General features: G+C 38.6%; 1 protein-coding gene across 1 annotated transcript in view; it reads right to left on the bottom strand.

Annotated features, from left to right (window-relative positions):
- SLC26A8 (solute carrier family 26 member 8) overlaps positions 1-26,321 on the bottom strand; it is a 77,161-nt gene that overhangs the window by 17,858 nt on the left and 32,982 nt on the right. The window contains exons 8-9 of the mRNA XM_028120565.2: positions 4,019-4,166; positions 3,076-3,189 (exon numbers count right to left, since the gene is read on the bottom strand). Coding sequence (XP_027976366.1) covers positions 3,076-3,189; positions 4,019-4,166 — 262 coding nt within the window. The remainder of the gene's footprint in view (positions 1-3,075; positions 3,190-4,018; positions 4,167-26,321) is intronic.

Genomic DNA, 26,321 nt, shown 5'->3' with positions numbered 1-26,321 from the left:
AGGAATTCAATTTCCTACTTCATTCTTTCCCTATCCCGGCTGCTTTGCAGCTGACACCACTTGATGGTAGTGTTGAAAGGAGGATTCAGGAAAATGGACAACTACAACTGAAACCCAGGAAGTTCTACGGACAAACATTTTATACCCTTTAGAACCGAAACAGGTAACTGAGACCATAAGCTCCTCCAGCCAATGTACACATGCCTGTTGCTGGATCTAGTGTAAGGGTCTCCCTTAGGATGGTCTTTGTTGGCACTGTAGAAAAACTACTTTGATCAGCATAGTAAAATTCATCAGGACTTTTCCTTCCTACCACTTCTCTTTTTTCTTGTTTGTTTTTTTTTGTCTGTTTGGCTTGGTGTTTTGGTTTTTTGGTGTCTCTGGGTAGGCTTGACCTACCTACCACTTCTTTTCTCCAAGTTCTTCAGACTGAAGGAAACAAAGATATGTAGATGCTAAAAAAAGCTGCATAAAACCTAGATTTAAATGAGTACAGTTGAGACACTGAATTCCATAAAATTTGCTGCTGAGAGAGGGTTGGGAGGCCTGCCAATAATTGTGTCTCCCTTGGCCGCACACACAAAGGAGTGGACTTTGGTATTAGAGGGCCATGCTTGGTGGCCTCGTGCATTAGGAGGATGCTTGATGGCGCTCAGAATCTCAGACTCAGTGTCTGAACAGGGTCTGAAGACAGCAAGCATGTAGAACTTTACATCTCGTGCATATTTTGCTATCCTGCTCTCATTTTCCATCACTTCCCCAGGTTTTCTTGAACAAAAACTGACTCAGCCTTCTTGTTGGGAATTCAAGGCACTGTGAGTTCTCACAATCCACAGCCACTATCAACATGTGGACCCTCAGACACCAATTACTCCATACACAGTGGATTCCATGAAATTGAAGAGTAGATTGCCAAGTACTGGCCAGAGCCTTAGGGACCCGGGGTAGAAGCTAAGATTTTTTTTTTTTTAAAGATTTTATTTGACAGAGACATAGCTAGAGAGGGAACACAAGCAGGGGGAGTGGAAGAGGGAGAAGCAGGCTTCCCACTGAGTGGGGAGCCCGATGTAGGGCTCCATCCCAGGACCCTGAGACCATGACCTGAGCCAAAGGCAGACGCTTAACAACTGAGCCACCCAGGCGCCCCAACCCCTAACCTTCTTTCAATAATCCACGGAAGCCCACTTCCTCCATCCGTCTCCTTCTTGTAGTATGATTAGGGCACTTTTTAGTCATAAGACTTATTCTGCACTTAATGTTACTTGCCCTGTGATTTAGTGTTTTCCAGCTGTGTGCATCATTTCTCCCCACATGTATCTTATGCTCACCTACCAAATAAACAAGGCATGTTGTTAAAAGTTAGTGGGGACTAACGTCTGGGATGGCCATTTCCACCTCTTATCAGGAAATCCCCTCCTTTTGACTTGAATGTTTTTACACATGTGCAGAGAACAACCTTCTTTTTCACAGAGCCCACTTTCCTTCTTTCTGTCCAACGGTGGTGGAAAAGAGCTACACCTTATGGGCCAGAATGTCTGGCAAAAGCTCTGTGACAAAACCGAGTCCATGTGAAGTGACATGACATGGTCTTACTCTAGACCCAAGCTCTTGCCCCTGCTGACTTTTATTGGCTTTCACCTTACATTTCACCTCTATTTACCCATGAATGGGGACACTTTATCTTCTCCCATTAAAGTGTAGTGTCCATTCATCTGACACTTTAGTTTCTACCCCGCGTCTGAGGCCTAAGCTTGTGGTTGACCTCTGTCACTGTTTCTCTGCCCTCTGAACCCTGATCCATTCTCTGGGCTTACTCCAGTTTGGATGCTGATAGTTCTCTGACATTTCATCATGCTGCACAGCTGAGTGGGGACACCTCCCATGTGGTAGAGCTGGAATTTCTATCTAGCCAGGTCAGAACCCGTGGACATTGGACTTACAGAATCTCATGCCTGCAATTAGACAAAGAGCTGGCCTTTAGAGCCCTCTCTACCATTATCCTCCCCTTCCCTCTCCCCTCTGACCCACACATTTAGTTTACTAATTCAGCAGACCTGAAGAGAATCTGACCTAGCTGATTTGCTCATATTCCAAGGCAGACCGGTCATAAAGTTTCTAGGCTCATCTAGACAAAGGCCTTACTCTATCATGAAAGCCTCTTGCCATGCCCCTTGAGGAAGCCAGGAAAGTTTCTAGTTCTGCAGCTAGGATGGGGAGAGTTGTATTATTTGCTTTCCCAGATGAGAACTGGGTATATACCCTTCCTTAGAAAACAATGTTAAGAGGTGATGGTTAGTTTACTGGGTATATATCCTTCCATAGAAAACAATGTTAAGAGGTGATGGTTAGTTTACCTGAAATATTTTTCTTTAGGGGATGTTACATGGAAAATGGATTTTTATAGGCTAATACATAGAAACCGCTCACATAGAATACTATTTCTATAGAAAATGACTTTCAAGTTCTACACTCACAAATAGCTTAAGACAAAAGTCTAAGCAAAAATTGAGGCAAACATGAAATCCAAGTTCCTCCAAGAGATCTTTCCAGCAAACATAACATTAAAGCAGCAACATGGGGCACCTGGGTGACTCAGTCCGTTAAGCATCTATGATCTTGATCTCAGCGTCCTGGGATTGAGCTCCCCCTTGGGCTCTCTGCTTAGTGAGGAGTCTGCTTCTCCCCCTCTGTCTGCCCCTCCCCCTGCTCATGCTTTCTCTCATTCTCTCTCTTTCAAATAAATAAATGTAATCTTAAAAAAAATAAAGCATCAGGGCACCTGGGTGCCTCAGTCAGTTAAGCGGCTGCCTTCGGCTCAGGTCATGATCCTGGGGTCCTGGGATCAAGCCCCATGTCCGGCTCCCTGCTCAGTGGAGAGCCTGCTTCTCCCTCTCCCTCTGCCTACCACTCTGCCTACTTGTGCTCTCTCTATCTCTCTGTCAAATAAATAAATAAAATCTTAAATAAAAAAATAAAGCAGCAACATGATTAAACTAATAAAATACCCTTCTATGAATATACATATGAATAGATATAAATGTTTTATATTAGAGATAAAATTCTATTCCAACCTACCTGTTGTCTTCCTCCAGACTTATCTTGGATAATAGTCCTGATAATAGCACCAGTAAACACACAAGATCTGAAAAATGAGCTGATGACATTGCAAAGGCCGATGGCTATTAAATCCTATAAAGAAATGGCAAACACATTTGGCCCACTGTTTGTTGAAGAATGCAGGTTTGAGTTTGAACTCAAGGTATACTGTCTATTTCTTATGTATGACAATAAGATTGTTTCCATCACTTCAGACAACACTGAAATATTCTTAGAAAGAACAAAAGGATGGCGAATCTGATTCCTGGATTAACTTCATTTTAGCAGCCATCATGAGAAAAGCACTTTTTCAAAAGTGAGAAATGAGCTTTTTGTCTTATTATTCCCTTTCACATGATTACGGGGACTTAGAATGGCAGAGGGAAACATAGTACTATTTTTCCCCTCTCCCTTATATACTATCTCAAAATCAAAGTGGGACACCTCTTGCTTCCACATTTCTCTTTGGAGTTCTAGGAAAAGGGCCAAACTTAGAATAGTGGGGAGATTAAACAAACAAACAAAGAAGGACTGTTCCTGGGAGGGCAATGTAATTATGTTAGTAGCCTGGTTTTGATATTCCCTAGCATTTCTTAATGCGCCTCAGTATGTGGTTGACTCCTAAGGACTTGGAAAGAAAGATAAAATTAAGAGGAGAGGAATTCTGCTAGCTTAACAACACGATGCCATATGTTAACTTCTTGCCTCCCTACACCATAGCTGTTCTGGGGGAATAACACTCATGTTAATTTAAGTGACTTCAAAGTTAAGTATGCCACACTCCTCAAAAATCCTTTGGTAATTATAATTCAAATTATGGTCCCACTGACTCTCTGGCTAGTCTTCATGTTAGCAGGAGGCTCAGATCAGAGAACAAAGATGTAAGGGTCAGAGGAAATAAGAGAAAGGCCTGTCATCTCACCTGGTTGGAATTCACATGGTAGTTATGGTAATTGGCAATCTTCTTGCCCACAAATATGAGCAGAGAGGAGCTCACTAAAGCTAAGGAGAAGGCTTCTAACATAAGTTCAGGAAGAATGTTCAAATCTGGCGTCACAGGAAACAGGAAGCTGGAATAAAATGGTGGAATCATTCCTAGAAAGCAAGAACAACTTATTGGTCCCTCCCCAATCCAGCCTTATCATGTGGGGCAGCCGGCTGGCCCTTTTTTTAAAAATAAGAGATAAAGAGCAACTGAGGCAGCATTCTGTCAAAACCGCAAGCAAACCCAGCCAGGTTACAAAAGCCACTGGGGGGCGGGGGAGGAGCAAGATGGCGGAGGAGTAGGAGACCTAAATCTCCTCTGGTCCCAGGAATTCAGCTACATAGTTAGCAAACCATTTAGAGCACCTACAAACTCAACAGGAGATCGAAGAAAAGAATAGCAGCAACTCTCTGAACAGAAAAGCGGCCACTTTCTGGAAGGTAGGACATGCGGAGAAGTGAATCCGAGGCGATATTCGGGAGGATAGATGGCGGGGGAAGGGGCCTCCCTCGGCCGCTTCTGGCAAGTGATAGAGCCGCGGAGCACAAAATCGGAACTTTTAGAAGTCAGCTCCGCTGAGGGACGTCGCTCCAGTGGCTAAGCAGGGGGTGGAACCCTCACTGGGACAGTGTGGTTACAGAACCCTCGGGGTCACAGAAAGACCGGGGGTGCCTGAGCGCAGCAGAGCTCCCAGGTATCAGAGCGGGGAAGCCGGCTGCAGAGACGGAGCCAAGGCGCGGGCTCTCAGCTCGGGGTTGCCATAAACTGTGATCTGCGGCCCAGTCGGGCCACTGCTCTTCCAGCAGGAACCCAAAAGGTGGCAGAGCTGGGGAGACTCCCCTTCCTCGCCCAGGAGGAGCAGCGCAGGAGCGCACTGCAGGGATCTGCTGGGTTTGGAGACTCCACACGGGGTCGGGTGCCAGAGATAGAAACGCTCGGTCACAGGCCGGGTGAGCACGGAGTGTGGCCGGAGACCGGGGACATGGGAGTGACTGACTGCTTTTCTCTGGGGGCACACTGAGGAGTGGGGCCCCGAGTTCACAGCTCCTCCAGGGCAGAGATTGGGGGGGGGCCACCATTTTCACTCTCGTCCTCCAAAGCTGTACGGAAAGCTTGCAGGGAACAAAAGCTCCCAAGAACAAACCCGAGCAGCTTGCTTAGCCCAGACCGACAAGGGTGGGGCAATTCTGCCTCCAGCAAAGACATTTGGGAACCACAGCAACAGGACCCTCCCCCAGAAGATCAGCAAGAACAGCCAGCCCAGACCAAGTTTACTGATCACTTGAGAATGGCAGAACTCCAGCGCTAGGGGAATACTGCACATAGAATTCATGGCTTTTCCCCATGATTCTTTAGTCTTTCAAAGTTAATTTTTTAAAGTTTTTTATTTTTTTCTTTTTCTATTTTTTTAGTTGAAATTTTCTTCTTTCCTTTTTCAACCAACATCTTATCAATTCCTTTTTTAAAATCTTTTTTAATTTTCATTTTTACAGTCATATTCTATCTCTTCATTGTATTTAACATTCTTTTTGGCATATATATAAGTTTTTCTTTCTTTAAAATTTTGGGATACAGTTTCTTCTAACAGACCAAAATATACCCTAAATCTAGTGTATGACATTATCCTAGTCTCCCGCCTGATCTCATTCTCTCTCTTTTTTTTTAATTTTTTCATTCTTTTTTCAACCAACTTATTATCTTATCAATTCCTTTTTAAAAATCTTTTAAAATTTTTGTCTTTACAGTCATATTCCATCCCTTCATTGTATTTACCCTTATTTTTGTATATATATAAGTTTTTCTTTCTTTTTTTAAAAAAGATTTTATTTATTTGACACAGAGAGAGAGAAACACAAGTAGGGGGAGTGTGAGAGGGAGAAGCAGGCTTCCCATGGAGCAGGGAGCTGGATGCGGGGCTCGATCCCAGGACCCTGGGATCATGACCCGAGCTGAAGGCAGACGCTTAATGACTGAGCCACTCAGGTGCCCCAAGTTTTTCTTTCTTTAAGATTTGGGTGGCAATTTCCTCTAACAGACCAAAATACACCCAAAATCTAGTGTGTGGCTCTGTTCTATTCACCAGCCTGATCATATTCTTTTTATTTCCCCTTTCATTCCCCCCCAGTTTTGGGTCTCTTCTGATTTGTTTAGTGTGTATTTTTCTGGGGTCGTTGTTACCCTTTCAGCATTTTGTTCTCTCATTCATCTATTCTCCTCTGGACAAAATGATGACGGAAAAGCTCACCTAAAAAAAAAAAAAAAAAACAAGAGACAGTATCGACTGCCAGGGACCTAATCAATACAGACATTAGTAAGATGTCAGAACGAGAGTTAAGAATGACGATTATAAAGATACTAGCTGGGCTTGAGAAAAGCATAGAAGATACTAGAGAATCCCTTTCTGGAGGAATAAAAGAAGTAAAATCTAACAAAGTTGAAATAAAAAAGGCTATTAATGAGGTGCAATAAAAATGGAGGCTGTAACTGTTCGGATAAATGAGGCAAAAGAGAGATTTAGTGATATAGAAGACGAAATGATGGAGAATAAAGAAGATGAGAAAAAGAGAGATAAGCAACTACTGGATCACAAGGGGAGAATTCAAGAGATAAGTGATACCATAAGACGAAACAATATTAGAATAATTGGGATCCCAGAAGAAAAATAAAGAGAGAGAGGGGCAGAGGTATATTGGAGCAAATTATAGTGGAGAACTTCCCTAATTTGGGGAAGGAAACAGGCATCAAAATCCAGGAGGCACAGAGAACCCCCCTCAAAATCAATAAAAATAGGTCAACAACGCAATATCTAATAGTTAAACTCACAAGTTTCAGAGACAAGGAGAAAATCCTGAAAGCAGCTCGGGACAAGAAGTCTGTAACCTACAATGGGAGAAACATTAGATTGGCAGCAGACCTATCTACAGAGACCTGGCAGGCCAGAAAGGACTGGTATGATATATTCAGAGCGCTAAACAAGAAAAATATGCAGCCAAGAATATTGTATCCAGCTAGGCTGTCATTGAAAATAGAAGGAGAAATAAAAAGCTTCCAGGACAAACAAAAACTAAAAGAATTTGTGAACACTAAACCAGCCCTCCAAGAGATATTGAAAGGGGTCCTCTAAGCAAGGAAAGAGCCTAAAAATAACATAGACCAGAAAGGAACAGAGACAATATACAGTAACAGTCACCTTACAGGCAATACAATGGCACTAAACTCATGTCTTCGAATAGTTACCCTGAATGTAAATGGGCTAAATGCCCCAATCAAAAGACACAGGCTATCAGATTGGATAAAAAAGCAAGACCCATTGATATGCTGTCTGCAAGAGACTCATTTTAGACCCAAAGACACCTCCAGATGGAAATTGAGGGGATGGGAAACCATTTACCATGCTAATGGACACCAAAAGAAAGCTGGGGTGGCAATCCTTATATCAGACAAATTAGATTTTAAACCAAAGACTATAATAAGAGATTAAGAAGGACACTACATCATAATTAAAGGGTCTATCCAACAAGAAGATCTAACAATTTTAAATATCTATGCCCCTAACACGGGAGCAGCCAATTATATAAGCCAATTAATAACAAAATCAAAGAAAGATATTGACATTCATACAATAATAGTGGGGGACTTTAACACCCCCTTCACTGAAATGGACAGATCATCTAAGCAAAAGATCAACAAGGAAATAAAGGCCTTAAATGACACAGTGGACCAGATGGACTTCACAGATATATTCGGAACATTCCATCTCAGAGCAACAGAATACACATTCTTCTCTAGTGCACATGGAACATTCTCCAGAATAGATCACATCCTGGGTCACAAGTCAGGTCTCAATCAGTACCAAAAGATTGGGATCAGTCCCTACATATTTTCAGACCACAATGCCTTGAAACTAGAACTCAACCAAAAGAGGAAAGTTGGAAAGAACTCAAATACATGGAGGCTAAAGAGCATCCTACTAAAGAATGAATAGGCCAACCAGGAAATTAAAGAAGAATTAAAAAATTCATGGAAACCAATGAAAATGAAAACACAACTGTTCAAAATTTTGGGATGCAACAAAGGCGGTCCTAAGAGGAAAGTATATAGCAATACAAGCCTTTCTCAAGAAACAAGAAAGGTCTCAAATACACAACCTAACCCTACACCTAAAGGAGCGGAGAAAGAACAGCAAATAAAGCCTAAACCTAGCAGGAGAAGAGAAATAATAAAGATCAGAGCAGAAATCAATGAAATAGAAACCAAAAGAACAGTAGAACAGACCAACGAAACTAGGAGCTGGTTCTTTGAAAGAATAATACGATTGATAAACCCCTGGCCAGACTTATCAAAAAGAGAAGAGAGAGAACCCAAATAAATAAAATCATGAATGAAAGAGGAGAGATCACAACCAACACCAAAGAAATATAAACAATTATAAGAACGTATTATGAGCAACTCTATGCCAGCAAATTAGATAACCTGTAAGAAATGGATGCATTCCCAGAGACATATAAACTACCAAAACTGAACCAGGAAGAAATAGAAAACCTGAACAGACCCATAACCCCACTAAGGGAATTGAGGCAGTAATCAAAAATCTCCCAACAAACAAGAGATCCCAGGGCCAGATGGCTGCCCGGGGGAATTCTACCAGACATTTAAACAAGAATTAACACCTATTCTTCTGAAACTATTCCAAAAAATAGAAATGGAAGGAAAATTTCCAAACTCATTTTATGAGGCCAGCATTACCTTGATCCCAAAACCAGACAAAGACCCCATCGAAAAGGAGAACTACAGGCCAATATCCCTGATGAACATGGATGCAAAAATTCTCACCAAAACTAGCCAATAGGATCCAACAGTACATTAAAAGGATTATTCACCACGACAAAGTGGGATTTATTCCTGGGCTGCAAGGTTGGTTCAACATCTGCAAATCAATCAACGTGATACAATACATTAATAAAAGAAAGAACAAGAACCATATGATCCTCTCAATAGAGGCAGAAAAAGCATTTGACAAAGTACAGCATCCTTTCTTGATTAAAACTCTTCACATGTAGGGCTAGAGGGTACATACCTCAATATCATAAAAGCCATCTATGAAAAACCCACAGTGAATATCATACTCAATGAGGAAAAACTGAGAGCTTTTTCCCTAAGGTCAGGAACACGGCAGGTTTATCCACTATCACCACTGCTGTTCAACAAAGTACTAGAAGTCCTAGCCTCAGCAATCAGACAAGAAAAAGAAATAAAAGGCATCCAAATTGGCAAAGAAGAAGTGAAACTCTCACTCTTTGCCGATGATATGATACGTTATGTGGAAAACCCAAAAGACTCCACCCCAAAACTGCTAGAACTCATACAGGAATTCAGTAAAGTGGCACGATATAAAATCAATGCAGAGAAATCAGTTGCATTTCTATACATCAACAACAAGACAGAAGAAAGAGAAATTAAGGAGTCGATCCCATTTACAATTGCACCCAAAACCGTAAGATACCTAGGAATAAATCTAAGCAAAGAGGCAAAGCATCTGTACTCAGAAAACTATAGAATACTCATGAAAGAAATTGAGGAAGACACAAAGAAATGGAAAAACGCTCCATGCTCCTGGATTGGGGGAACCAACATTGTGAATATGTCAATGCTACCTAGAGCAATCTACACATTTAATGCAATCCCTATCAAAATACCATCCACTTTTTTCAAAGAAATGGACAAATAATCCTAAAACTTGTATGGAACCAGAAGAGACCCCAGATAGCCAGAGGAATGTTGAAAAAGCAAAGCAAAGCTGGTGGCATCACAATTCCGGACTTCAAGCTCTATTACAAAGCTGTAATCATCAAGACAGTATGGTACTGGCACAAAAACAGACATATAGATCAATGGAACAGAATCGAGAGCCCAGAAATGGACCCTCAACTCTATGGTCAACGAATCTTCGAAAAAGCAGGGAAGAATGTCCAATGGAAAAAAGACAATCTCTTCAACAAATGGTGTTGGGAAAATTGGACAACCACATGCAGAAGAATGAAACTGGACCATTTCCTTACACCACACACAAAAATAGACTCAAAATGGATGAAAGACCTAAATGTGAGACAGGAATCCATCAAAATCCTAAAGGAGAACACAGGCAGCAACCTCTTTGACCTCAGCCGCAGCAACTTCTTCCTAGAAACATCGCCAAAGGCAAGGGAAGCAAGGAGAAAAATGAACTATTGGGACTTCATCAAGATAAAAAGCTTTTGCACAGCAAAAGAAACAGTCCACAAAACCAAAAGACAACTGACAGAATGGGAGAAGGTATTTGCAAATGACATATCAGATAAAGGGTTAGATCCAAAATCTGCAAAGAATTTATCAAACTGAACACCCAAAGAACAAATGATCCAATCAAGAAATGGGCAGAAGATATGAACAGACATTTTTCCAAAGAAGACATCCAAATGGCCAACAGACACATGAAAAAGTGCTCAACATCACTTGGCATCAGGGAAATACAAATCAAAACCTCAATGAGATACCACCTCGCACCAGTCAGAATGGCTAAACTTAACAAGTCAGGAAACGACAGATGTTGGCAAGGATGCAGAAAAAGGGGAACCCTCCTACACTGTTGGTGGGAATGCAAGCTGGTGCAGCCACTCTGGAAGACAGTATGGAACTTCCTCAAAAACTTGAAAATAGAGCTACCCTATGACCCAGCAATTGCACTACTGGGTATTTACCCCAAAGATACAAATGTAGTGATCCAAATGGGCACATGCACCCCAATGTTTATAGCAGCAATGTCCACAATAGCCAAACTACGGAAAGAGTGTACATGTCCATCAACAGATGAATGGATAAAGAAGATGTGGTATATATATATATATATACACACACATATATATATACATATATATGTATACACACACACACACACACACACACACACACACACACACACATATACAATGGAATATTATGCAGCCATGAAAAAAAAAACCCAAAACAAAATCTTGCTATTTGCAACAACGTGGATGGAACTAGAGGGTATTATGCTAAGTGAAATAAGTCAATCAGAGAAAGACATGTATCATATGATCTCACTGCTATGAGGAATGTGAGAAACAAGACAGATCATAAGGGAAGGGATGGAAAAATGAAACAAGATGAAACCAGAGAGGGAGACAAACCATAAGAGACTCTTAATCTCAGGAAACAAACTGAGGGTTGCTGGAGTGGAGGGGGTTCGGAGGGACAGGGTGGCTGGGTGGGTGATGGACACTGGGGACGGTATGTACTACGGTGAGCACTGAATTGTGTAAGACTGATGAATCACAGACCTGTATCCCTGAAACAAATATACATTATATGTTAATTTAAAAAATTTTTAAAAAGAGAAAAAAAAAAGCCATTTCAAGAACATGGTCTGCTATCTTCCAGGTCAACGTTTTTGCCATGTAGTAATAGCATGAAACAGGACAGGCAAGCCACAAAGATTGATGGAAAATGGCTCATATCTATGCTATTAGAGACCATACCAGTGGATAAACAATAGGCAGATATCACGTCTGAGATGGTTTAGAGCTAAAAAGCTCAATGAATTCTATTCTATTCACACTCAAATCTTTCAGGGTATAATTTAAATCACTGTCCTTTGTATAAATTATTTCCATTTCTACCCACACCTTCCCTCCTGTAGTTTTGTTCCCCCCAATTTTTTTATTGTGGTAAATATGCATAACATGAAATCTACCATCTTATCCATTTTTAAGTGTACCATTCAGTGGTGGTAAATGCACTCCTAATGTGCAACCAATTTCACCATCCATGCCGGGCACTCTTTCACCTTGTAAAACTGAAACTCTATTAATCCAATTAACCAATAACTCTCCATTTCCCCCTCCCCCAGCCCTGGCAACCACCATTCTCCTTTCTGTATTGATGATTTGGACTACTCTAAACACCCCATATAAGTGGAATCATAGTGTTTGTCTTTTTGTGACTGGCTTAGTCCACTCAATATAGTGTCTTCAAGGTCTCCATTGATGGACACTTTTGGTTTCTTCCACATTTTAGCTATTGTGAATAATGCTATGAGCGTGGGTGCATAAATATCTCTTCAAGATCCTGCTTTCAGGGGTACCTGGGTGGCTCAGTTGTTAAGCGTCTACCTTCGGCTCAGGTCATGATCCCAGGGTCCTGGGATTGAGCCCTGCATCAAGCTCCCTGCTCAGCGGGAAGCCTGCTTTTCCCTCTCCCACTCCCCCTGCTTGTGTTCCCTCTCTCGCTGTTGTCTCTGTCAAATAAATAAAATGTTTAAAAAAAAAAAAAGATCCTGCTTTCAGTTTTGGAGGGTATATATCCAGAAGTAGAACTGCAGGATCATATGGTAATTCTATTTTTAATTTTTTGAGGAACTGCCATACTGCTTTCCATAGTGGTATACCAGTTTACATTTCTACTAACAGTGCACAAAGCAATCTACATCCTCACCAACACTTGTTATTTTCTGCCTTTTGTAAATATGTATATGTGTGTGTGTGTGTGTGTGTGTGTGTGTGTGTGTGTGTGTGTGTACCCAGTAGCCATCCAAATGGGTATGAGGTGGTATCTCATTGCAGTTTCAATTTGTATTCCCCAAATGGTTAGTGATATTGAGCATCTTTTCATGTGTATATCTTTTTTTAAATTTTATTTATTTATTTGACAGAGAGATACACAGCGAGAGAGGGAACACTAGGAGGGGGAGTGGGAGAGGGAGAAACAGGCTTCCTGTGGAGCAGGGAGCCTGATGTGGGGCTCGATCCCAGGACCCCGGGATCATGATCTGAGCCAAAGGCAGATGCTTAATGACTAAACCACCCAGGCACCCCAAGCCATGTGTATATCTTTAGGAAAATGTCTATTCAAGTCCTATCCCCATTTTTTGAGTCAGGTTGTTTTCTTTTTTTGTTGTTGGATTTTAGGAATTCTCTCTATATTTTGAGTCAGGTTGTTTGCTTTTTTCGTTGTTGGATTTTAGGAGTTCTCTATATACTTTGGATATTAATCCTTCATCAGACATATGATTTACAAATATTTTCTCCTACTCTGTGGGTTGTGTTTTTGCTCTGTCAATAGTGTCTTTGATGCATACAAGTTTTTAATTTTTATGAAGTCCAATTTGTCTATTTTTTCTTTTATTGTCTGTGCTTTTGATGTCATACCTAAGAAATCATCACTAGATCCAATGTCATGAACTTTTGCCCTATGTTTTCTTCTAAGAGTTTTATAATTTTAGGTTTTACATTTAGGTCTTTGATCTATTTTCAATTAATTTTTGCATATGGTGTCAGGTAAGAGTCCAGCTTCATTCTTTTGCGTGTGGAAATCGAGTTTTCCCAGCATCATATGTTGAATAGATTGTCCTTTCCCCATTGAATGGTCTTGGCATCCTCGCCATTTGGGTATATACAAGGGTTCATTTCTGGGCTCTCCATTCCATTCCATTGGTCGGTATGTCTGTCTTTATGCTGGTACCAGATTGTTTTGATCACTATAGTTTTGTAGTAAGTTTTGAAATTAGGAAATGTGCATCCTCCAGCTTGTTCTTGTTTTTCAGGATTGCCTTGGTTATTTAGGGTTCCTTAAAAGCCATGTGAATTTTAGGATGGGCTTAATTTATTTCTGTGAAAAACATCATTGGGATATTCATAAGGAATGAATTGAGTCAGGGTGCCTGGGTGGCTCAGTTGGTTAAGTGTCTGCCTTTGGCTCAGGTCATGATCTCAGGATCCTGAGATAGAGTCCCACATCAGGCTCCCTGCTCAGTGGGGAGCCTGCTTCTCCCTCTCCTCTCTGTTCTTGCTCTCTCTTGCTATCTCTGTCTCTCTCTCTCTCTCTCAAATAAATAAATCTTTTTTTTTTTTTTTTTTAAAGGAGTCAATTGAGTCAGTAGACTGCTTTGGGTATTATTGATATCTTTTTTTTAATAAGATTTTTTTATTTATCTGGCAGACAGAGAGAGAAAGCATGCACACAAGCAGGGGGGGATGGCAGGCAGAGGGAGAGGGAGAAGTAGACTCCCTGATGAGCAGAGAGCCTGACATGGGCTCAATCCCAGGACTCTGGGATCATGACCTGAGAAAAGGCAGACGCCCAACCGACTGAGCCACTCAGGCCCCTGAGTATTATTGATATCTTAACAATATTAAGTCTTCCAATCCATGAACATGGGGTGCATTTCCATTTATTTATGTCTTCTTTAATTCCTTTCATCAGTGTTTTGTAGCTGTCATTGTACAAGACTTTTACCTACTTGGTTAATTCCTAAGGATTTTCACCATTTTGATGCTATTGTAAATGGAATTGTTTTCATAATTCCTTTTTCAGATTGTCCATTATGAGTGTATAGAAAAGCTACCTACTTTAGTGTGCTGACTTTGTATCCTGCTACTTTGTGAAATTTATTAGTTCTAACAGGTTCTTTTGTGGGGAATCTTTGGGGGTTTCTACATATAAATCATATCACCTGCAAACAGATAATTTTAATTCTTCCTTTCTAATTTGGGTGTCTTACTCCTTTTTCATGCTTAATTGCTCTGGCTAGAATTGCTGATACTATGTTGAAGAGAAGTGGTAACAGTGGGCACCCTTGCCTTGTTCCTGATCTTGGAGGAAAACCTTTCAGTCTTTTACCATTGAATATAATGTTTGCTTTGGATTTTTCTTTTCTCTCTCTCTCTCTCTCTTTTTTTTTTTTGATTTTATTTATTTATTTGTCAGAGAAAGAGTGAGAGTGAGCACAAGCAGGGATGCGGCAGGCAGAGGAAGAAGCAGGCTCCCTGCTGAGCAAGGAGCCCAATGCGGGACTCGATCCCAGGGTCCTGAGATCATAACCTGAGCCAAAGGCAGACAGTTAACCAAATGAGCCACCCAGGCATCCCAATGCTGTGGATTTTTCATATGGCTTTTATTATGTTGTGTCAGTTTCCGTCTATTCCTAGTTTGTTGCATGTTTTTATTTTGAATTTTGCCAAATGGAAACAATCATGTTTTTTTTCATGCTCTTTCATTCTGTTAATGTGGTATATATTGATCTAGTTTTGTGTGTTGAACCGTCTTGCATTCTAGGAATAAATCCCACTTGTTCATGATGTATAATCCTTTTAATATGCTGCTAAATTTGGTTTGCTAGCTACTTTTGAGAATTTTTTTATCACTGTTCATAAATGTTCATAAGTTTTCTTGTAGTGTCTTTGTCTGGCTTTGGTATCACGGTAATGCTGGCCTCATAGAATGAGTTGGGAGGAGTTTCTTCCTCTTCAATATTTTGGAAAAGTTTGAAAAGGATTGATATTAGTTCTTCTTTAAATGCCTGGTAGAATTCACCTATGCAGCCATCACGTTCAGGGCTTTTCTTTATGAGGATATTTTGATTACTGATTCAATCTCCTTACTAGTTATAGATCTATTCGGATTTTGTTTCTTCATGATTTAGTCTTGGTAGATTTTGTGCTTCTAGGAATTTTACATTTCATTTACATTATCAAATTTGTTGGCACATAGTTGTTCATAGTACTCTGTTATAGTCGTTTTTATTTCTTTTTTTTTTAAAGATTTATTTATTTGAGAGAGCGAGAATGAGAGAGAGAAAGTACATGACGGGGGGAGGGTCAGAGGGAGAAGCAGGCTCCTCGCTGAGCAGGGATCCTGATGTGGGACTCAATCCCGGGACTCCGGGATCATGACCTGAGCCGAAGGCAGTCGCTTAACCAACTGAGCCACCTAGGCCGCCAAGTCGTTTTTATTTCTGTAGAATTGGTAGTGATATCCTCATTTTAATTTCTGATATGATCGTCTCCCTTTTTGTCTTAGTACATCTAGCTAAAGGTTTGTCAGTTTTGTTGATCTTTTTAATGAGCCAACTTTTGGTTTCATTGATTTCCTCTACTTTTCTATTCTGTATCTCATATATCTCTGCTCTAATCTTTATCTCCTTCCTTCTGCTAGCTTTGGGTTTAGTTTGTTCTTCTCTTTCTTCTTCCTTAAGTTGTAAAGTTGGGTTGCTGATTTGAGATCTTTCTTTTTTTTATATATATAAGTGTTTTTGGTTATAGATTTCCCCCATGGCACTGCTTTTTCTGTGTACCATATGTTGTGGTGTTCTGTTTTTGTTTTCGTTTAGCCCTATGTATTTTCTAATTTCTCTTGTGACATCTCCTTTGATCCATTTGTTTAAGAGTGTGTTAATTTCCACAAATTTGTGTGTTTTTATGTTTTTCTTTTGTTATTGATTTCTTTTTTTTTTTTAAAAAAAAGACTTTATTCATCTGAAAGAGAGAGAGAGAGCTAGAGAGCACAAGCAGGGCGAGTGGCAGAGGGAGAAGCAGACTCCCTGCTGAGCTGGGAGCCCGATGTGGAACTCGATCCCAGGATGCTGGGATCATGACCTGAGCTGCAGGCAGACGCTCAACCAACTGAGCTACCCAGGCGCCCCTTGTTATTGCTTTCTAACTTCATCTCATTGTGGTCAAAGAAGATACTTAAAAAAATATCTATCTTTTAAAATCTTTTGAGACTTAATTCATCACCTAACACATGGTCTATCCTAGAAAATGTCCCATGTGCACTTGAGAAGAATGTGTATGTCATTGTTGTTGAGTAAAGTGTTCTGTATATGTGTGTTAGATCTAGTTGGTCTATCATAATGGTTACGTCCTCTGTCTCCTTACTTACTTTTTGTCTGGTCATTCCATCCATTACAAGAATGTGGTACTGAAGTCACCAACTGTTATGGCAGAACTCTCTATTTCTCAATTCAATTCTGTCCTTTTTTGCTTCATGTATTTTAACGGTTTGTCATTAGGTGTGTAAATGCTCATAATTGTTTTATCTTCTTGCTGTATTGGACCTTTTATAACATACAATGTCCTTCTTTGTCTCTTGTAAAATTTTTAAATTTAAAGTCTATTTTGTCTGATATTGGAATACCCACTCCTGCTTTCTTTTGGTTACTATTTCCAAGGAATATCTTTTCCCATTCTTTCACTTTTAATCTATTTGTGTCTTTGGATCTAAAGTGTGTCTCTTACAGAGAGCATATAGTTAGATCATGTGTTTTATCCAATCTGCCAATCTCTGTCTTTTGATTGGATAGTTGAATCCATTTACATTTAAGCTAATTACTGATAAGGCGGGATTTACTTTTGTCATTTTGCTCTTTGTGTTCTATAAGCCTCATAGTTTTATATGTCCTTCATTTCCTATTACTATCTTCTTTTGTGTTCAGTTGATTTTCTTGTAGTGAAATGTTTAAATTCCTTTCTGATTTCCTTTTGTGTATATTCTATAACTATTTTCTTTGTGGTTACCATGGGTATTGCATTTAACATCCTCAAGTTATAACACTAGTTTGAATTTATACCATCTTAACTTCAATAACATACAAAATCTCTGCCCTTTACAGCTCGATCCCCACACCTTTTGGTTACTGATGTCACAAAATTACACCCTTATACACTGTGTACCTGAAAACAAAAACTAGTAATTTTTTTTAAGATTTATTTATTTATTTGAGAGAGAGAGAGAGAGTCCAAGAGAGAGAGCAAGAGCAGGGGGAGGAGCAGAGGGAGAGGTATAGCAGGCTCTCTGCTGAGCAGGGAGCCCGATGCAGGGCTCAATATCAGAACCCTAGGATCATGACCTGAGCTGAAGGCAGATGCTTAACTGACTGAGCCACCCAGGTGCCCCAAAACTAGTAATTCTTTTAAATGCATTGGTCTCTTAAAATTATGTAAAAAATAAAATGTGGAATTACAAACCATTGTTAACAATACTAGCTTTTATAATTTCCCATTATTTACCTTTATTGAAATCTTTATTTCTTTATACAGCTTTAAGCTACTGTCTAGTGTCCTTTCATTTCACCCTGCAAAACTCCCTTGTCCAGTGGTAATAAACTCCCTCATCTTTTGTTGATCTGGGAATGCTTTAATTTCTTCTGCACAAAATTTTGAAGGAAAATTTTGCTGGATATAGGATTCTTGGGTGACAGGTTTTTTTGTTTTGTTTTGTTTTGTTTTGTTTTAGCACTTTGAATATGTTGGCCCACTGAGTTCTGGCCTCCAAAGTTTCTGATGAGAAATCTGTTCATTACTTTATCAATAAGCCCTTGTGTATGATGAGTCACTTCTCTTTTTGCTTTCAAGATTCTCTTTGTCTTGTGAAGTTTGGTTATTTATCTAGATATGGGTCTCTTGGAGTTTCTCTTACTAGGAAGTTGTTGGACTTAGACGTTTATGTTCATGTCTTTCAACAAATTTGGGAAGTTTTCAGCCATTTTTTCTTCAAATATTGTTCCCATCTCTTTCTTCCTCTCTTCTCCTTCTGAGATTCCCATGAAGTGTATGTTGCTCTGCTTGATGGTGTCCCATAGGTCCTTACAACTCTGTTCATTTTTCTCTAATCTTTTTTCCTTCTGTTCCCCAGACTCAATAATTTCCATTGTCTTATCTTCAAGTTCACCCATTCTTTCTTCTGACTGCTCAAATCTGCTTTTGAATCCCTCCAGTGAATTTTCCTTTCAGTTATTGTACTTCTTAGCCCCATAACTTCTTTTTAGTTTTTTTTTTAAGTTTTCTCTTTATTGATATTTCCATTTTGTTCATACGTTGTTTTCTTGACTTTCTCCACATTTTCCTTTAGTTCTTTAGGTATTTTTAAGACAAGTGCTTTCAAGTCTTAGTCTCATAGATCTGCCATCGGGTCTTTTTCAGGACAATTGTTGTTGTTTCTTTTTTCTTTTGAATGAGCCATTCTTTCTGTTCCTTTATCTGCCTTCAGATTTTTGTTGAACACTGTATATTTGAATCTAATAATGTGGTAACTCTGGAAATCAGATTCTCCCCATTCCCAGGGTTTGCTGTTTTTTGTAATTGTTCTTTTGTTGTTGTAGGCTGTTTTTATGCCAAGGATAAGCTTGATGTATAAACTTAAAGCTTTCTCAGGGCTTTTCTAAGCCTGTACCTTTCACTGGGAATGTGTGGTTACTTTCTAATTTTTCCTGTACATGCAGTTATTCATTTAATGTCTTAATCCTTTTTTTTAAAGATTTTATTTATTTATTTATTTGACACAGAGAGAGAGACAGCTAGAGAGGGAACACAAGCAGGGTGAGTGGGAGAGGGAGAAGTAGGCTCCTGGCTGAGCAGGGAGCCTGATGAGGGGCTTGATCCCAGGACCCTGGTATCATGACCTGAGCTGAAGGCAGATGCTTAATGACTGAGCCACCCAGGCACCCCGAATGTCCTAATCTTTAATGTATGACTTCCAAAAAGGGGAAAAGAAAAATGAAGAAAAAAAGGGATACTAGCCCTTTAAATCCTTGGAAGTCACTTTTGCCAGAGGGAGAGGGACTTGCAACAATGGGAGTGAGGTGCAACAACAATGGCTGTTCACCTTTTTGTCTGCACCTCTGTGATCAGAACCAGCAATCAGCAATCATAGCAAAGGTCCCCAATATTTGGAGGACAGGGTCTTTACTTGCTCCTGGAAGCTGCGTGCAAGTTGCTCCAGGTGTTCCACTGCCTGCCCTAAGGCTGGGTATGGGGGATGGTAGCTGCCACTGTGCTAAGAGCTCAAATTTACTGAAATTAATCGCAACTTATCATCCACTCCTTTCCCTGGAAGTTACAAGCCTTCAATAGGCTACAGAGTTCCAAAATAGTTATATCAGACAGATTCTGCCAGTGCAATTTTTGTCTAGGTGGGGAGAGAGGTTCCTGGTGCTTCCTATTCCACCATCTCCCCAAATCCTCCCTAAACTCCTATTGTTTTGAGGTCACCAGAATGTTGAGACTTGTCCATCTTGTTGGTAGTCATGGTCGTCTAATTCTATTAAGTCAATACATACAGTTTCTACTAAGATCACATCATATAAAACATTGCCAATCTCATATAACCATGACTAGAACTTCTTCCCAGGTATATCTCCCCCATATTGTTAAGTAGGGAACTCTCCTTAAGACAACAAATTTTCTTCTTTGTCAGTATTACTATCAGATTGCTGATCAGAGAATTAAAGATTATTCTGATTCTTATAGGAATGGATGCTTGTCTGTTTGTGTATGGATTTAAGAATTTTACTCTGTTGTCCAGAGTATCCAAGTCAGCTTCTGTGTGGTCAATTTTAGGCTGACTCCTTAGGAGTCAGAGACTGTGTTTTTGGTTCCCTTCATATGCATGCATCATTGAGTACCAATCATAAATATTTGTTAATTTATTTTTAAAGTGGAAAATTTCCAAATATTTACAAAAGAAGAAAGGATGGTATAGTGAGCTCATGTGTGCCCATCATTCACTTTCAACAGTTAACAATTTATAATCAGTCTTATTTCATTTGTATTCCTACCCACTGCCTATTCCAAGATTATTTTGAAGCAAATACCAGGCATTATATAGTTTTTATTGTAAACATTTTAGTGTACTTATCTAAAAGATATACACCAAAATATCATTACCAATTTATCAATATTATCAAATATACAGTTAATGTTCTAACTTTCCCAAATGTCTCATAAATATACTTTACAGTTTATCCAAATAAGATCCATATGTTACAATTGGTTGTTATGTCTCAAATGTCTTTTAAGCTGTAGGTTTCTGCTCAATATTTTTGTTTTTTTTCCCTGTAACAAAATCTGTTGTTGTTGTTAAAGAAACCTGGACATTGGTCCTTTTCCCAAAAGATTTTGCTGATTACATCCCTACATTATCATTTAACATATTCCTCTCTTGTATTTCTTGTAAATTGGTAGTTAGCCCTTCAGGTTTGGTCAGATACGGGATAGGTTTCTGGGCAAAAATAGTTCATAGGTGGTGGTGTATACTTCTGTCAGGAGGCAATACAATGTCTAATTGTCTTTTTTAAAAACTATAATTAGAGGTGCCTGGGTGGCTCAGTTGGTGAAGCATCTGCCTTCTGCTTGGGTCATAATCTCAGGGTCCTGGGATCAAGCCCTGCATTGGGCTCTGCACTCTGTGGGAAGTCTGGTTGGGGTTCGTTCCCCCCTGTCCCTCCCCCTGCTCATACTCATGTTCTCTCTCTCAAATAAATAAACAAATCTTAAAAAAAAAAAGATTTTTCTATTTCTGTGAAAAATACCATTGGAATTTTGATAGAATTGTATTGAATTTGTAGATTGGTTTGGATAGTATGAACATTTTTTTTAAAAGATTTTATTTATGTATTTGACAGAGAGAGAGAGCAAGAGAGGGAACACAAGCAGGGGGGTGGGAGAGGAAGAAGCAGGCTTTGCGCTGAGCAGGGAGCCCGATGCGGGGCTTGATCCCAGGACCCTGGGATCATGACCTGACCCGAAGACAGACGCTTAATGACTGAGCCACTCAGGTGTCCCTAGTACGAACATTTTAACAATATTAATTCTTCCACCACATGAGGATGGAATATTTTTCCATTTATTTGTGTCTTCTTCAATTTCTTTCATCAATGTCTTATGGTTTTCAGTGTACATGTCTTTCACCTCCTTGGTTAAATTTATTCTTATGTATTTTATTCTTTTTCATGCAACTATAAATGGGATTGTTTTCTTAATTTCTTTTCTGATAGTTTGTTATTGTGTCTTTTTGTGATGTTAACAGATGATACACTAGTATCCCTTAATGGCAATACCCTAATTCTATAATTCCTCCTCCCTTAATTGGCTGTAATACTTCTATAAAATGAAATGTCTTGTATCAAGGATTTGGATATTCCAAAGAGCAGTTCTTATAGGAAAAACATGATAAATACTTAATTTGTTCTTTTTATTTAACGATTTTCAAAATAACAAGTTGTTATTTTGTAGATGCTGTAGAAACAGATGCTGTAGAAACAGCATTTTGGGAGGGTGAAAAAATGAGTTTGCTCTTTTTTTCTTAAGATTTTACTCATTTATCTGAGAGAGAGAGAGAGAGAGAGAACAAGCAGTGGGAGGGGCAGAGGGAGAGAGAGAGAGAAGCAGACCCCTCACTGAGCAGGAAGCCCAAGGCGGGACTCAATCCCAGGACTCCAGGATCATGACCTGAACTGAAGGCAGATGCCCAACTGACTGAGCCACCTTTTAGAATTTTTAATTCACCAATTTAAACATATTTTATTTGTTTGGCCAGTAAAAGCCTCAAAGTGATATATAGATTCAATGCAATTCCTATCAAAATTTCAATGACCCTTTTGCAGAAATGGAAGAGCTGATTCTAAAATTTATATGGAATCACAAAGACCCTGAATAGCCAAACACAATCCTAAAAAATAAGAATAAAGTTGGAGGGCTCAGGGTTCTCCATTTTAAAACTTACTGCAAAGCTATGGTAATTAAGATTGGTATACAGATCAATAGAATAGAATTGAGAGTTCAGAAAGAAACACAAACATTTATGGTCGATTGATTTTCACCAAGAGTGCCCAAACCACTCAATAGGGAAAGAACAGTCTCATTTATCAAATAGTATGGAGACAATATGGACATATTCACATGCAAAAGAATGAAGTCAGAGCCCTGTCTTAAAACATATACAACAATGAACTCGAAATGGATTAAAGGTCTAAATGTAAGACCTGAAACTATAAGATTCTTAGAAGAAAACATAGGGGTAAATCTTCATGACCTTGGATTAGGCAATAGTTTCTTAAATGTAATACCAAAAGCTCAAATAACAAAGGAAAAAATAAATTGGACTTCATCAAAATTAAAAATCTTTGTGCTTTCAAGGACCTGTTGAGAAAGTGAAAAGACAACCTACAGTATAGAAGAAAATACTTGCAAATTGTGTATCTGAGAAGGGTCTAGTATCCAAAATTCCTACAACTCAACAACAAAAAGACAAATAACCCAAATAAAAATAGTCTAAGGACTTGAATAGTATTTCTCTGAAAAGATATAAAAATAATGTAAGCACACGAAAAGATGCTCACCATCATTAGCCCTTCGATAAAGGTAATCAAAGCTAGAATGATGTACCACCTCGTACTTACTAAGAGGGTAATAACAACAATAATAATAAACAATAACAAATGTTGGTGAGCATAGGAAGAAATTGGAACTTTGTGCATTACTGGTGGGAATATAAAATGGTGCCATTGCTGTGGAAAATAGTTTGGCAGATCTTTAACAAATTCAACATAGAATTACCATATGACCCAACAAATCTACTCCTAGGTATAAACTCAAGAGGAATGAAAACAGGTACTCAAAAGAAAAACCTGCACATGAATGTTCCTAGTAGCACTATTCATAATAACCAAAAGTTGGAAATAACTGAAATGTCTATCAACTGATGAATGGATTAACAAAGGTGGTATATCCATGTAATGGAATATTATTCAGCCATAAGTAGGAATGATCCATGGTACAATATGGATGAATCTTGAAAACATTATGCTAAGTGAAAGAAGCTAGAGTCAAAAGACCACACATTTTATGATACCATTGCAGAATAGGCAAATCCCTAGAGGTAGAAAGTAGATTAAGGGACGCCTGGCTGGCTCCGTCAGAACATGTGACTCTCTTGATCTTGGGGTTGTGAGTTCAAGTCCCATCTGTGGTATGGAGTTTACTTAAATTAAAAAATTAAAATAAAAGAAAGTAGATTAAGTGGTAGCCAAAGGCTGTGGAGGGGGACAAATGGGACCGGGCTTCTTTTGGGGGGGGTGATAAAATACTTTAAAATTAGATAGCAATGATGCTTGTACAACTTTGAGAATATAGTAAAAAAATTGAAGTGTATACTTTAAACGGTGAATTTTATGATGTATGAATTATAAATTCATAAAGCTGTTATTAAAACAAGATAGTAAGAGAATATTATAAATAATTTTTGCCAATATATTTGACAATTTAGATTAAATGGGCAAATTCTTTGAATCACCAAAATTGAGTACTAAAAAAAATACAATGAAATAAATTGAGTACTCTCAAGAAGAAATAGATAACCTGAATTACAGAGAATGTTTATGTAATTTAATAGTAGTTGTACTTAATAAGTAGCCTATTAAAAATTGAATTTGTAGTTAAGAATCTTCCCACAATGAAAACTTCAGGCCTAAATATCTTCACTGATGAATTCTACCATGAAGAAATAAATAATGCCAGTTCTATAGAAACTCTTCCAAAAATTAAAGACGAGAGAATACATCCCAAATCCTTTTATAATGTCTACAATACTCTGATACTAAAGCCAGATATTATAAGAAAAGAAACTCTCAGGCCAATATCCTTCCTATACATAAATGCAAAAATTCTTAACATCATTTTAACAAATCACTATATAGAATGATAATAATACATCATTACCAGGTGAGGTTTATCCGAGGATGCAATCAATGTTGATCTAACATTCAAAAATCAATCATGATATTAACAGACTAAAAAAGGATAAGAAATCTTCATTTTTTGGGGGGCAGTATTGTTTTCCCATAGATCCATAGAATAATCCCTCAAACTGAATTTGGGAGCACACATACGCTTTGGTTTCTATATCTCTAGGTTTATTTTCTAAGTAAAAAAAAAAAAATCATTGAAATGTTTTAGATGAAGTTTGCTATTTGAAATGTTTATTCTTCTGATCATTTGTATGATTTCATCAAGACACAGATATAGGACTCAATAACTGACTTCCAGATTTTGTGTAAAACCCAAATTCAGTAAAATGAACAATGTGTTAAATACACTTGGGAAAATTATTTTAAAATATATTTTGTGATATATTATATTTAATCCCTCATCTAATTAAATGTTATTAGTTTATGCATTTTCAATTTTATTTTCCTTAGAGTAGGAAGCATCCCTTTTAGCACCTCAAAGTACTATCTCCTCCTGTCTTCCTATTTCTCATCATTATTATGTACAGGAATCTAAATTCCTATTTTTGAATATCTTTTTCTTCACCATCGAACTGTCTGTTTTAGTTCTCTATTTAAAATATAACTTACAAGCACCTAGGTGTTTTCCAGGTAATGAGCTAGATAGAAATATAACAATGCTCAAAGGCAGATATTTAACCTTTTGTTAAATTTTCCCTTTTTGTACTTTCAAGAAATTAGAGAAAAATGTGGCTATCCCAAGGAGGTATACTGTAAATGGAATTTATTGCCCAAATCCATGTTAGTAAGCCTTAAATATTTAGTATGCTAACACAAACTACTGTTTTTCCTTTCTGCTGTTCTCTAACATTTAATTCTTTGTTAGCAGTTTAGGTTACCAGGAGACACGGACACAGAAAGAACTAATTTAAATTGTTCAATTTTTCTAATCTTTAGCAACCTTGGATAAACATATAATAAAAAGGGAGGTTCAAAGCAATACCTAAAAAAAAAAGCAATACCTAAAATTAGAAACTTGAAATGCTTACCTGTCTATCTATACCCTGAATCTTTTGATGAAATAAGCAAAAGTTGACCATATGGTTTTTAAGTCATCAATAGAGTGATTATAATCATAGATTTTGGAATTAAATAGAAATGGGTTCAAAAATAGCTCTGCCCCTGACCAACTGTGTGATAGTGGATAAGTAATTTAAATTGGTAAACCTTAGTTTCTTCAGCCATAAAAAAAGGAGTATTACTGTGAGGTGCAAATGAAATAAAATAATTATCATCAATCTCATTGTTGTTCTTGTTATTTTTTTCTGAGAGCAGAGAGTCAGTCTCATTTGCCATTGCATTCCCTGGCACCTAGGTGGTCTGCTCACATTTTTTTTTTAATTGAACAGAATTGCAAATGATTTAGTCATCATTGGATTTCATGGAAAACTGGTAGGACATGAGACTAATCCAATTTGCTTTCATCAAAGTAGCCTATGTTGTGTTCTCCCGGGGTTTGCCAGCATCACTGACTCTTTGCAGTATTCCCCACTGAACAGCATAAGGAAATAAGGCTCTTCAAAAGCCTGCCTGTGAGTCAAGAAACTGCAATGTATTGCCTTTCTTAGCTAAAGTGATTCATCTGATCAAGGTTACAGGAACTAAAATTTCCTAAGAGAAGAGCAAGAGTGACCCATAGTCACTGGTAGGAATTATAATGTAAATTCATTCCAAGTCCTTAAGAACTCCATATGGCAGACTATTTGAAGACAGCTTTCTACTCAGAGTAATGAAATAATGCTTCTCAAGGACACTGATTCAGTCGAAGTGGGTGAAGACAGAGGAACACTCCTGAGCACTGAGCTCCAGGAGAGAGGCCAGGAAAACAGAGGCCTCTCTTGTTCC

Source organism: Eumetopias jubatus, unplaced genomic scaffold, assembly GCF_037043125.1.
Source record: "Eumetopias jubatus isolate StellerSeaLion01/CBP00866 unplaced genomic scaffold, mEumJub1_p1.0 scaffold_6, whole genome shotgun sequence".
NCBI lineage: Eukaryota > Metazoa > Chordata > Mammalia > Carnivora > Otariidae > Eumetopias > Eumetopias jubatus.
Note: the sequence above shows the minus strand (reverse complement) of the source record. Positions and strands in the feature narration are given on the sequence as shown.